The 13,167-nt window shown below is 37.2% G+C and overlaps 3 protein-coding genes across 5 annotated transcripts; 2 read left to right on the forward strand and 1 right to left on the reverse strand.

The window, feature by feature from the left end:
• Positions 1-1,430: 1,430 nt before the first annotated feature.
• On the forward strand, positions 1,431-8,221 carry LOC111324822 (meteorin-like protein). Of its 3 annotated transcripts, none has more exons than XM_022928473.2 (5): positions 1,431-1,578; positions 3,377-3,648; positions 5,840-6,210; positions 6,672-6,728; positions 7,043-8,221. In XM_022928473.2, the coding sequence occupies exons 2-5, from the start codon at positions 3,542-3,544 to the stop codon at positions 7,351-7,353; spliced, it is 846 nt and encodes a 281-aa protein (XP_022784208.2). In that variant the 5' UTR covers positions 1,431-1,578; positions 3,377-3,541; the 3' UTR covers positions 7,354-8,221. The 3 variants fall into 3 exon arrangements, with proteins under 3 accessions (XP_022784208.2, XP_022784213.2, XP_022784210.2); XM_022928478.2 differs by having other exon boundaries at positions 1,450-1,578; positions 3,394-3,648; XM_022928475.2 differs by lacking the exon at positions 1,431-1,578 and adding an exon at positions 1,826-2,835.
• Positions 8,222-9,441: 1,220 nt separating this feature from the next.
• Positions 9,442-10,757, reverse strand: LOC111324829 (NADH dehydrogenase [ubiquinone] 1 alpha subcomplex subunit 3). The gene is made up of 3 exons (XM_022928486.2): positions 10,608-10,757; positions 9,982-10,059; positions 9,442-9,739 (listed from the first exon to the last, which is right to left on the reverse strand). Exons 1-3 carry the CDS (start codon positions 10,732-10,734, stop codon positions 9,660-9,662), a joined length of 285 nt encoding a protein of 94 aa, XP_022784221.2. The 5' UTR covers positions 10,735-10,757; the 3' UTR covers positions 9,442-9,659.
• A 49-nt stretch (positions 10,758-10,806) lies between these two features.
• On the forward strand, positions 10,807-12,177 carry LOC111324828 (autophagy-related protein 101-like). Its single transcript, XM_022928484.2, has one exon. The coding sequence runs from the start codon at positions 10,858-10,860 to the stop codon at positions 11,512-11,514; it is 657 nt and encodes a 218-aa protein (XP_022784219.2). The 5' UTR covers positions 10,807-10,857; the 3' UTR covers positions 11,515-12,177.
• The last annotated feature ends 990 nt before the right edge of the window (positions 12,178-13,167 follow it).

A 13,167-nucleotide genomic window follows, 5' to 3' on the forward strand; every position in this document is an offset into this window, starting at 1 on the left:
TGTTTGTGTTTTTTTTTGGCGACAAGCCTCCATGCTCCACATACGACACTCATCCTAAACGCCAGGATCTCTCTTCTTCCTGTTCTCAGAGAGCCTGGGGACCTGGTTCTTATGAGCTTTCTTTTAGGCGTGAACGCTGAGTTCAGTTTTTTCTGTTGCTGTTCTGAAAATGTAAACCTTTCTATATCATTAGTCGCGAAACTCATACATTTGCTCTGTTTCAAAATCAGTGTTGAATACATTTGACGAAAGCTGCGATAAAGAGAAGATTAGGTCATCTGCGATGGAAACTGTGACAGGGTAGCCTTAGAACTAAGTGTGAATTTTTTAAATTAAAAAAAAGACTTAATTTCAAAACCCGACCCTAATTCCACTCTGTTGACAGCTTTCTATGTATCTTTTTCGAAATCAATGAATCGGTAAACAAATGGGTAGACAATGTTACCAGGAAGGTAAGAAATTAAATCAATGAAAATTTCAAGATACAGTTTAAGAAATCTTCCGTTCTGCCCTGGCGGTGGTCTCTGTCATCAATTATATGGAGTTTAGTCTCGTTCACCTTTTGAAAACGAGGACAGCTGTAAATCTCTCTCCGCCCTGCTGTAAACAGTACAGCGAAGTAGGCGTAACCTTGCTTTTTCCAGGTGAGCGAAATGAAAAAAAAAAAAAAAAACAAAAAACAAGTTTGTATAGAAAGACAAGTCAATAGATTCTTCTGTCTCGCAATTAATGGCTTCCGTGTTTCGACAGGGAAAAAAAACATTGTAAGTAGTCCTATCAAACCGGACTACTAAAGTTTACTGACAAAGTATCATGGCTGTCGCCGGTTTAATCAAGATCTCTCTTTTCAGAGTCCGATTGTTCTTTTAGAAAAATTATATTGTAGTCTGCAAATGTTCTTTGCACAATTAACATAGCCTGAGGTATCGATTTTTTTCTATGAATTGCGCTGTTTTACATAACCGTGAAAGGTGCTTGCAAATCAAATTATCGATTTTTTGTCTTTTGAATGCCTTTTCTTAAAATTTGCACCCTTAAACCATTCAATCTACCGGAAACATTAAAACAACTAATTCCTTTGTTGAAAATTCAAAACATGATTATCATTGTGCTCGTGTGTAAGCGAATTTAACATATCATTGGAGTTCTAATGAAATACTTCGTAGATCCAGCATAACTCACTTCGAAAACCGTTACATTTTCAGTTCGCATATTTGATAGTTAGAGAGGAAAAATCTTACTGACTGTTGTAAACTTCAAACTGCACGAGAAATAAATCAAAGAAAGTACGGGTATTCTATTTGATGAGTATTGCACCACATAGGTTAACAAACACGTGTTTCTGCTCATTATCTGTGATGCACTCTTCATCAATATTCATAACAGCATGTTGCTACACATCAGCAGATGTTATCCACGTGTAATAGAAGGTAAAGATTTGAAAATAGCATGTGCTTAAGACTGTAGAATACCTGACTTGGAGCTGTTAGTAACATAACAGTACGTTCGCTTGGCGGATGCGATTTGGAAAAGTAGTTTTTTTGGGTCAAAACTTCTAACTTGTCGGTAACCCTGAAGGTGAGATAAAGCTTGTCAATTTCATTTGCAACAAATAATCTTGTCCCAAATTAGGATGAAAAATTTCGTTTATCATTGCATTTCAAAACGAAACTAACGCTATATGAAAATTGTTCAGTTGAGCGCAAGGTTATACAAAAGGAGCTAAAACTCGCTGTATAATAAAAGAAGTAAAGAGTAAAACAGCCTGGTCTGTATATAAATTACTTTATGTTAATGTCTTTCCCCCTTCCTAATACTGATTATAAATGTATTTCAAGTCGAGAAACCTGAACTAGTGAGTTTTTCAATTTTCCAATGCTTATTTAATCGCGAAGAAGAGTAACTTCCTGTTAAAAAAAAAAAGAAAAAAGAAAACTGGAATAAAATAAAACAATTAAAATTATCACGTTTCATTAAAAATTGAAGGAAATTTTATATTAGCGGAACTTGGCATAACAATTAGGAATTACGATTAAAAAGCGTGTTTTAGTTTTTATGACACACGATGAAGTTGCTTGTTCGTGGATGAGAAAAAAGAAGAAAATACTATAATTTTTCCAAAACTAAATAATAAATAGAGGATACGCTAAAGACGCTGTTTAACTCTCACTGCGTCTTTTAGTTGTATGTGTTCTAACTCAGCTCGGTTTTTATTGAATAGTCTTTATTGTAACATCTTAGTATAATAGTACAGGTTTTAAGATTTCTTGATTGAATAGCAGGACTTAGGAAAGTCTTATAATGTATTTTATGATTTCCACTTGTCTGATACGAAAAAGACATTCAAACAACAATACGGGCTAAATTACATGAAACCTGTATCCTTCCACAGCAGGCGATCTAAAAACAAAACCGTTGAAGTCTTATTGCACGTGTGCCAAAAGCTTCGCGCATTTCCAGTCTAGAGGGCGTTGTCTTTCGGCTGGTTAAACAGTTTCCTTTTCTTTATTCAAATTTCAACCAGTTTAGTTCCAAACGAATAATAACACTCTTTACTTAAAGGCAAAATTGTTTCTTTCCTGTGTAAATAATCTTCAGTAAAAATTTATTAAAATTCATCAGACTACTTTACTAATGAAGTTAAAAATAGATACATTAATTCTGTTAGTTATGCCGATACCAAGGACAAGGACTGAAGGGAAGCCCTTACAAAATGTTTTGGTTTTTTCAAAGCAAGGAGGCCGCGATGTAATGACTTTATCTATCGCACTTAACGATTCAGGATTTCGCGTGAATTAAGACAGCCTTGTACTTGTTTGTCTTTAGAACGACAGGGTAAGTTAACCACATGTAAACGAGAAACGTCTTGCTTTGCCTCGGCAACGGGTTGATATATATCTATGTAAAGATATAGAAAAGTGTTAGATGCTGAAACTTTGTTTTCAAATGTAAATTGGTTTTCAACAAGTCTTTGCTTGTAGCCATCAATTCGGGATTACTTTAGCTTGTCGAAGTTATGATAGTGTTCAATGCAACGAAAACGATATATAAAAGTTTAATCGAATTTGTCCCGAATTAAATGACTGTGATTTGCTCGAAGTAGAATTAGGAATATTTAGGGATAGTAATTGATATATTCGCAAGAAAGTTTGGCACGCGTGTGTGAAATGGCCTGTATCAAATATATTCAGGAAAACAACCCTAAGCGTTTCTTCCTCCAGGGCCATGCGACTGACAAGCTGTCTGTGGGCTTCTTTGTTGCACCGACTCGATTGTACATAACAAATGCATGATTTTATTCATATGTTAATTCGGCGCAAGCTTTAAGTACCTCTGCCACTTGAAAAACTTGTTTTGTCTTCTTTCACACGAACAGCATTATTGCTCCCTCAGGAGGGACAACGACCTTCTGTGATTGGACCATTTATCACAACTGCGGTTATCGAAATACTATCGCCTCGTGCCACCAGGAGGACAAATTAACATCGTTGTTGCCAGTGAGCTTCATTAACCAGTCAGTCAGCTAAACAACACAGCCTCGATGGAGTACTGCATGTCCTTCAAAGTTCTTCGCTGGCTACTGTTATTGACTTGCTTTAAATCTGTGTGTCCCACCAGTTTGGAAGAAGACTGCATCTGGCGAGGAAGGTAGGAAAACAACCCGCTTTTGGTAGTTAAATGTGAACAGAAAAAGTCATTGATTATCGGTGCGGAAATATTTTTATTAAACCGAGCGCGTGCCAAATGAGTATGTGGTGAAGATTCGAAGTTTCGATACAAAGAAACGATTCTTAAAAACCGTAACCAAAGCACAACTTCCCCTCGACCGGTACCATGCAAGTTTCTGAATTATATCGATATACCCCGGCGACATATCATGATCAGCGCAAATTTAAGTGTTTTGTTTTGATAGTAGACGATAGTCCGCGTAAATTGTTTCGGTTAATTTTATGAAAAGTGTATTAGATCACCGTATCTGTAAATGTCCTTATCCAGTTGAGAGGGGAAAGACAAGTTTGTTCGAGGAATGAAAATCATGTTCAAAATATAAAGTTTCCTAGCAATGACGTTACTTGATTACATACGAGCTATCGGATTTGACAAACAATTATGAAACAACACAATGTTAAGAATTTGTAACGACTTATTGGTTAAAGGCTTGGTAAAACATAGTTAATGTCGAATCTGGGTCTATATAATGTTTTGGTTCCGCGTTTATCATTTTCATGAATGCTCTGTAAAAATAATGCAACGTCGTTGAGTGTAAGGATTCAAACTTGTTTTAGACTTTTTAACTGGAGCATTTACTGTCTGTTTCGGGCACGTGCTTTGCTTTTGTGTTTACGTAGACCCATTGTTTGAATGCGCGCAAACAAAAGGCTCAGCGAGTGCCCAGTTCCCGATTTGCTTCACAGAATTGTGTAATTGTTCACTTCGCTTCTTCTCTTTGTGTGTTTTTGCAAATCAGAAGAGAACGTGGAAAACTCATGCTTTCTAACAAAAATGAAAATACTAAACCGTTTTACCATCCCAACGTCTTTTTCTCGGCGTCGAAATTATTCAATCAAAATTTAACCGCCAGCTACTGGATACATTAGTGCCACTGAAGAGGGCTCTCAGGCCCATATCACGAAATTTATCCCAGCAAAGTGCGCGCAATTTTCTTTCTCACATAAATAATTAACTAAAGAATATTTCTGGAGGCAACACGCTCATCAAAATAACTGTTGACAAGATTGACTATCCCGATAAACGACAAAGCTGATAAAGGACCATAACGAAAAAAATTGAAAAAATTTCAAGCTTTTTGCCTTAGGAAACTGTACCGATATTGGAGATATAGAACATCTTTCAATGGGCTCTTCGCGTTATCTTTGATTAAAATCGTATTGGCTGTTTTAGTGTTGCCGACAAAAAAAATTATTTTGCTAAGAAATGCTTCAAGAAGGCTTTCCGACTAAAAGACAGTGGAAGAAATGTTATTTATTAGGGACGAAAATGTGCGACGTCAGTGAGGCAAAACTTGTCTTAAATTCCTCTTACCGCCAAGCATGAAGTATGCATCTTTACGCATTAAAATATTTTGGACTAAAACCGTTTTTTTCAAAAATTGATGTCGTGACCTCTGATAAGCTTTATTTGATATTTTTTCGGAATGTTTCGAGTGAGTAACATCTGTAAGTTACACTTTTACCGGCTTCACAACCCGATTACCGTCATTAAGAAAAATAGCGCCATATTTAATTCATTGTTTTGCTTTCTAAAATGTTAATTTTGAATTTGCGCAAAATATCTTTAAAACTTAAAAAAAAAAACTTTAGATTATGGTGGATCACGTCGAATACTTGTCATACTATGAAAATCGTTTCTTTGAATAAGTTAGCCGGCTATCACTCTCCCGTCTCTCCACATACTTATGTAACGTAAACACTTTCATAAGCGAAACTCTTCTCGTCAAGTGAAGGCAGTTCTTAAACACAGACCTCGTGCGAATCGCTATTCAAATAGGTCAAGTTGTGGTGCACCGAGTTCTAATTACCGTGACTGTCGAACCTGTTATAAAGCGGCACCTCATTAAGTCGTCACCCTGTATCAAGCGCTCGGTTTTCAAAGTTCCGAATTTTTTCCGCTATAAGGACCTGTAAAAAGGCAAGACGGGGCAATTGCCTCGTCTTGATTTTGGCCTTTTCCTTTTTTTCTTTGCCCCAGTATCGCTCGGCAATAAAAAAGTGAACTTCCACACCTGCCCAAGATTGACTTTTCTAAAGAAAAGTGCCACGGAAAATGCTTTAAAGAGCATTTCTCATGTATAATTGAAATTTTAACTTCCTTTTGCCAGCGGTGTTCCTCGTCAAGAGAGGCCGTCAGTAGTTAGCATAGAGACAAAGTGTCACCAGGGAGAACTTCATTGGTCGGACCCTTTTGGAGGCCTGCGAGTCACGTTCAATCCACGTGATGTGCACGCCAACTATAAACTGTGCTTCATTGCACGGCATCCTGGTGTAAGGATCTACACTGAGTGGGGGCAAAATCTGACTTTGTTGCGAGGAACTGAGGAAAACGAGACAAGAAGTGCAGTTTGCGTAAAGAGCTCCGCGGCGCGACGTCCAGTGTTATACCTAGAAACTCAGGAAGACCAAATAATGACACAACTGAATTACACTGTGCTGGTGAATGGTAGAAAGAGGCCTATACACAAAAGACGAAAAGGTAAATTAGCTAGTGATTAATTCTTATCCAGAGACGGAACGTTATAAGCGGTGGCTTCAGCAGGCCATAATCTTGTTCAATCCCTGCTTGGGTCAACGTGGTGTAACAGGTGACTCTCAAAGTGCCCCTCTTCACCGATGTATGGTAACTTACAAGTTGTGCGGAAAACTTAACAAGTCTCAGGGGTGGTGATGGTGGTGTTGGTAGTGGGGGGGGGGGTCCTGGAATGGTTTAGTACCCCACACGAGGTGCTAACCCCTCACAGTCTTGTTCCCTCGCATAGCCTTCTTTGGAGATAGCCTCGATGACCCAGTTTAAACCCCGGAAGACATTACTCTAGACAATAGATAGAACCATAAATACTAAATATTTGCCAGCAGCTGAAGTATGCCATAGAATATTCGCCTATAATTTTCTTGAAGTGGCCGTGACGTACAATTCTTTTTACTATTTATCCACAGAATGCAAGCCTTGTAACTATAAGGAACTGCTCAGTTCTCTTTGTAAAGCAAATTTTGGTAAGTATCATGTGAATTGTCATCTTTGATCGGCAGCTGACTCACTTATTAAGGGGGTAAGTTTCCAAAGGTACTGAGATGCTGCGTCAATGGAGGGGGAAGGATGGAACAAAAAAGATAGTTTGGTTTAACAACTAAGTTCATAATTAGCTGATATTTTGAGCGTCGGCTCTTTGTCAGAGCAACGTGACAGCTGAGGTTTTCGCCCGTTTTGTGCCTCAATGTGATTATGATTGTGCCACAATAAACATCATGATAAATATTAATAAAGATAATAATTTAATGCATGGGTAACCTTCAGTTTTCTTTTATAGTTGTTCGAGGGTATATCCGGAACCTTATTCCCGTCGGAAATGGTCGGACTCAACAAGCTGATTTTGAAGCAACAGAAATCATCAGACAAGAGAATGAAATTTTTGTGAAACGCGACTCGGACGAATTCTACGGGTCTGTCAACGTTCCTGGTGGCTGCCATTGGAGAGAAACAGAGGACCAGCTTTTGCTGTTGACGGGAAACCTTGAAAGTGGTAAAGGACCTGCACTTCAGTGTTATATTCAGGAAGAGGATTGGGTAAACATTCCCAAAGAAAACATTCTGCATTTTTGCAAAGTGGTTCATGTTTAATTTGACAATTTTCACCTGCTACAGGCTCGAGAGTCGGCTGAATCCAAGGCGTAGTCACGTGATGCGATAGATTGTCTTTAAAGCCCACTGAAGTACTGACATTACTTTCGATCGGCTCTGAATGTGTATGCGAGAATCTTCGTGCCCTCCCCCCACTAAACCCACGAACATTTCCCGAAAATAAACCGCTTTTTTCCTAGCCCGTAAACAAGAGCGCGATTTTTTTCAAGAACTAAGTTGGCAGAAGAATATAAGTTAGTTTTATATCTGCGACATATAACTCGTTCAAGGGTAGTACGTCAAGAATAGGCTGCTGGGGAGGTTTTTGGCTAGTCACCGATAAAATTAGAATGTCTTTTATTATCGTTTATTGTTATCAGAAGAGAAAATAAGAGTTGTTAATCACCCGACACTCGGGACGAGAACCTGGGTGATTTGAAACAACGATGAACTTACCGAAACATAAGTATAATTTTTATTGTAAAGGGAAAAGGAAATACAAGGTTTCTTCTTCGCGCTCCTCGAATTCCACAAAATCCTTGAAAAATCAAATTGGTAAGAACTTTCCATTGACCTCTTCAAATCCTCTGAACCCTTACCCTTTAAAATTTAAAATTCTTGGTAACTAAGGATATCTCACTTGTTTATAAAGGTACAAGATATATAGAAGAGCTGTAATAGTGAATAATTAATATTATGAATTTCAAGGTAAAAAGATTATTATTTATCCTTGTAAATATTGTACAGAACTCAAGTCAGACTTGAAAGATTTAAACTTAAAAGGTGTTTTCTTCTGAAAGTACAACTAAAGATAAAATGTTCACTCATACAAACATAAAATGTGATTAAAATCAAATATACTCCAAAATCTTGTCTATTCTTTTATTAAAATGGCACACTTTCAACAATGTCATTTTAAGGAAACTAATTGTCCATTTTAATCAGTCTGACAATTAAATTTTCAGTGAACTTCAAATTACACATTCACACCCAAAGAAACAAAGACTTTGCCAAGACTTCCATCCAGTGCAAGATCACATTGCATTGTGGTAAACCTAAAGTTGTCCCAACAGTGCATCAGAATGAAAATAAACATCATAGGAAGAGGGTGGGGGGAGGAGACAAGCATATTTCATTTTTTTTTTCTAAATGAGAAGTTGATAGTGGTATAGAATTTCACAGCATAGAAACACATACAAGAGGGTGGGTTGGGGGGGGAGGAGACAAGCATATTTCATTTTTTTTTTCTAAATGAGAAGTTGATAGTGGTATAGAATTTCACAGCATAGAAACACATACAAGAGGGTGGGTTGGGGGGGGAGGAGACAAGCATATTTCAATTTTTTTTTCTAAATGAGAAGTTGATAGTGGTATAGAATTTCACAGCATAGAAACACAAATAAGAGGGTGGGTTGGGGGGGGAGGAGACAAGCATATTTCAATTTTTTTTTCTAAATGAGAAGTTGAGAGTGGTATAGAATTTCACAGCATAGAAACACAAATAAGGGGGTGGGGTGGGGGGGGGAGGAGGAGACAAGCATATTTCAATTTTTTTTGCAAATGAGAAGTTGAGAGTGGTAAAGAATTTCACAGCATAGAAACACAAATAAGAGGATGGGGTGGGGGGGAGGAGGCAAGCATATTTCAAGCTTTATTCCAAAGGATAAGTTGAGAGTGGTATATAATTTTACAGCATAGAAACACAATTAAGTTGAGAGTGGTGTAGATTTTCACAGCATAGAAACACAAATAAATTGAAATGCTGAATTTTGTTTCAGCATTGGTTTCTAAATTGCCCTGAGCCGGGAATTTTTTCTTGGGGAAGGGGGGAAGGGAAGGGTGCTCTTGGTGACAATGATAGAAGTGCCCCCCATCATTACCAGACTCTTTGGTTTGTCCTAAAATAGCACCTGGCACTGAGCAAACTTGCTTGATTCTCTAAGGTTCAGGGTTAATTACCCACCATCTAATACATAATTGCAAAATCAGGCAGTACAACCTTTGCTATGACAGACCAGGACTCCTCCCCACAGTCCAACTGGTTGCCTTTTCCACCTCATACATGGAGAAAGAAGCTCAACAATAATGTTGCCAACACTGAGGTTTGACTTTATTTGAAGTGGCTTGTAATTAACAAACATTCACACAATGGGGAATATGTTTACATTTAACTGATCAAATCTTAAATCTGCCTTAACAAGCTTTTCTACCATGTCTCAATCGCAGGAAATTATCAAACATGAATGACCATCTTTGTACAAGTTGAAAAAAATTAACAGATTTCTCTGCTCAGAACAGGTGGGCTGTCAAAAAAGATATTTAACCTTGAAAATATTATCTCCATGGCTGTCAACATCACTCAAATCTTGATCTTCCAACTGAGGATCTTTGAAAAAAAAAACATAAACTAAAACAGATATCAAGCTCCCATCTTTCAGTGCCACAAAATATTATGAGTTCAATGCCATATCTTAAGAAACCAAATTTACTTAATTAATGAGCCACATTATTTCCCCAGCTGCATGCAAACAAAATTAGCACCTGAAAGTGAAATCTTGGTGCTACAGGAAGTGGAAGTGTGAAATGGTGTAACACTAATTTTAAAAACTGACCAATAAACTAACTTACATGGGTAAACATGGGGTATTGATTTCATTGTCGCAACTGTATCCTTTGTCCAAGGACTGACCAGTGCAAATATTGGACCTAGAGGAAATGGAAGGTACGTTCAAGCGCTGCATCAGAGTTCTAAATGATTACATTTATGATAAAAAACCAGGATAAAAACTAGATTGGCAGGGGATAATAAGATTCGGTGATTAAAAGCAAAACTTTTCACAGTTTTAACAGAGCATGGAATTTGCAGTTACAAATTTTTATAATTGAAAATATAACCGAAAGGCCCAAATTGTAGTGATATCCAAGTATCTCAAATGAAGTAAACAAAACTTTGGTAGGAATGCTTGCTTAAATGCTCTAGATCTTTCACGTAGCCAACCACCAACTTTGTAAATTAAAAACGCACATATGCATGGATAAGTCTGGACGATATTGAAGTATCTTTCAATAGAGCTTAAATTAACTGCACTCCATTTTCCATTTCGTAATAGTACTATTTTCTACTGATACAACTAATATTGGCTGTTTTCTGAAAGTTTCAGGATAGCTCAGTCGGCAGACCGATATTTAAACCTGTTTAAATACATTTATCGACTAATAGGCATTCTCTATGCAGTGATAAACAACTAAGCTACCTGATATTCCAAAAACACATGACATAAATAGTACGGGCTCCCTTGCCCAAGCAATTTTAAACCAGTCAATGGACTTTCTCACAAGGCCAGCCATCTTGGATCGCGGATACAAGAACACTAGCCTCATTCCCAATACGCGGATTACCCTGGGGAAGAGATTTCTTGTAACTTAGTTCCCAGTATCTCCCTTACTTTTCTTTTCGAGAACAACAGACAGTGTCAAGACGAAAGCATCAGAGACTCAGGAAGAATGAATGCGCGATCGCAAGTTTTCGAGTTATCTGTCGAAGGACGACAGATCGAAGAGGCAATCTTGAGTATATTTCACTCAATTTTACTTCATAGGACGTCTGGAAAGTTTAACTACAAAAGAGAAGGCTCTTATAGCATAGGAACTGTTGGGATGATTGATGTTGACTGCGACTTTCTGAATTTCACCTATGTTCGGGTGGATTCGGATGATTTACATCGTTCCTTAAAAAGACAAGTTGCGGAGTTTAGGGAATCTTTGAAAAGTCCCGACGGCCTAAGGAGCGGGCAAATATCTCTAGAGTTTTATCAAAGAAAGAAAGCTCGGTGGCCTTTTGGAATGGAGAATATTCCGTGGGAAATTTGGACGGTAAAATTAAATGTCGTCAGCCTTGCTAACGAGCACGAACGACAGATCTGCCGAGAAAAAGTTGGTGAGGCTCTCGCTGAAAAAATAATTTGTATTTCTGGAGTGATGAACAGACCAGAGTATGTCCCCAAGATGCCAAATCAGTCTGACGTTTCTAATGTTTTTGATGTGAGTTTCCCAGACATTCAACCTTATCTTCATAAGTTTAGTTACCAGGCTTCTGATCAGACCTCCCAGTCTGTGGGGACTACCATGAAGAGACTTATACTAGATACATTTTCCTACTGAAGTATCAGGAAATTGTTGTTATATCAAATGTATTCTTGTTTATTTACAATTGTGGAATGTGCATTGACATATAGTGCTATACTTTGTATTGATAACTCTCCCAGGTTGAAATGTTTTCATAGGTGACTTGTTGCAAGATAAATTTCCTGGCAGGAAGGTTGAATTCTATAGGAAAATTCATTACTTGATGAGGGAATTCTGCATTAAATTGCATGCAAAAACCGATATCGCATGAATCGCAAAACAATGAGTGCGATACCAGTTTTCAAGGGTAATTTAATGCAGAATTCACAAGTGAAGTAATGGGTTTTCCTTCAATCGCATAACTGAATAAAAATGAGTAAAAAAAGGAAACAGCAATTCTTAAAACTGTTATGTTTTCGTAGATGCGAAATGATATCACTTAGCCTCTTTTTTAACTCACAATTCGACGCTAAATAGCTTGCTTCGTTAACCAATCTCAATGTGAGATTTTATTCCATGATGCAATTGTAGTGTAAATTATTGAAAATTAATCATAAATTTAAACCTTAAGTGAAGTGAGTGATTTTGCATGGTAGTTCCAGCCTTTGCCTGACAGGGTATCCAAGCTGGTAAATGTTATTAATTTTCTATAATTGATTAATAATGAAAATGAGCTAATAAAGTTAGTGGTTAAATATTTTTTTGATTGTATTCTTCTTGTTACTTCTTCCTTCAGTTTGAGTCATGTTGATGTGAGAAGCTAACTCTTGACATACTGGAGTCAAAATCGACTTTTTCACTCTTGTAGGAAGAAGTGAAAATAGTACTTTTTTGTCCTTTTTGATAGCTTCTATCAGAAAATCTTGGTGAAAAATAGACCATTAAATTTTTTTTGTAGATAAAACAATAAGCTTTTCTGTTTCCTTTATTTCTTGTCTTTATAATGCCAGTGGCTCAAGGATTCACTTGAAATCTATTCTATTTGACATCATAAAAATATAAAGATTAATTTTTTCCAATGAGTATGATTTTTTTCTTTTCTGATACTTTTAATGCTGAAAGGTATGCCAGTGACAAATTGGGACCTTCAACAAACTGAAAAAATAGTTGAGTATGGAATGTAATGATTTTTAAGTATTAGACTCGTATGCACTAGTTTGACACTTGTGATAGTTTTTCACTGGCAGCTCCATTGCAACTAAGTTTTGTTTATAAAAAAGCTTGTGCACTAAGGCTAAAAATGAGACGATTTTTGAATGGTTGAAGCGGTGATCCGAGGACGCTGCACTATCAGGTTTGTAAAGCAGTGGCTTGAACCTTATAAATCGGCATGTCAATGGCATTTCGGTCAGATTCGCTGAAAAGAAGACAAAACATACCCGTGTAGCAAGGCCACCCTATCCCCACTAGTTACTGTATGTATCATAGTTGGCCAAAAAACCTACGACTGTAACATGCATAGGACTGAAGCCCCCAAAAGTACAAAGACTGGCTCAACTAGAGGAAGAATAAACCGAGGTATGCTTTAAGTACAAAATGTCCGTTATAATGATAATAAAGAAGTTTTCACTTCCACCTAAGTTTGTAAATTTTTTTTTCAGAGAAGCTGTAATTTTATTTCTGAGCAATAGTTTTACTTTCCCAACAAGTATTTCTTATTACAATTATGAATAATTTGTAGTATGTCTT

Source organism: Stylophora pistillata, chromosome 10, assembly GCF_964205215.1.
Source record: "Stylophora pistillata chromosome 10, jaStyPist1.2, whole genome shotgun sequence".
Lineage (NCBI taxonomy): Eukaryota > Metazoa > Cnidaria > Anthozoa > Scleractinia > Pocilloporidae > Stylophora > Stylophora pistillata.

Coding starts and splice junctions, on each gene's coding strand:
- LOC111324822 (XM_022928473.2), top strand. CDS start 3,542: ATGGAGTACTGCATGTCCTTCAAAGTTCTTCGCTGGCTACTGTTATTG. Junction 3,649..5,839: donor GACTGCATCTGGCGAGGAAG/GTAGGAAAACAA, acceptor TCCTTTTGCCAG/CGGTGTTCCTCGTCAAGAGA. Junction 6,211..6,671: donor TATACACAAAAGACGAAAAG/GTAAATTAGCTA, acceptor ATTTATCCACAG/AATGCAAGCCTTGTAACTAT.
- LOC111324829 (XM_022928486.2), bottom strand. CDS start 10,734: ATGAGGCTAGTGTTCTTGTATCCGCGATCCAAGATGGCTGGCCTTGTG. Junction 10,060..10,607: donor ATGTGTTTTTGGAATATCAG/GTAGCTTAGTTG, acceptor CATTTCCTCTAG/GTCCAATATTTGCACTGGTC. Junction 9,740..9,981: donor AATACCCCATGTTTACCCAT/GTAAGTTAGTTT, acceptor TTTTTTTCAAAG/ATCCTCAGTTGGAAGATCAA.
- LOC111324828 (XM_022928484.2), top strand. CDS start 10,858: ATGAATGCGCGATCGCAAGTTTTCGAGTTATCTGTCGAAGGACGACAG.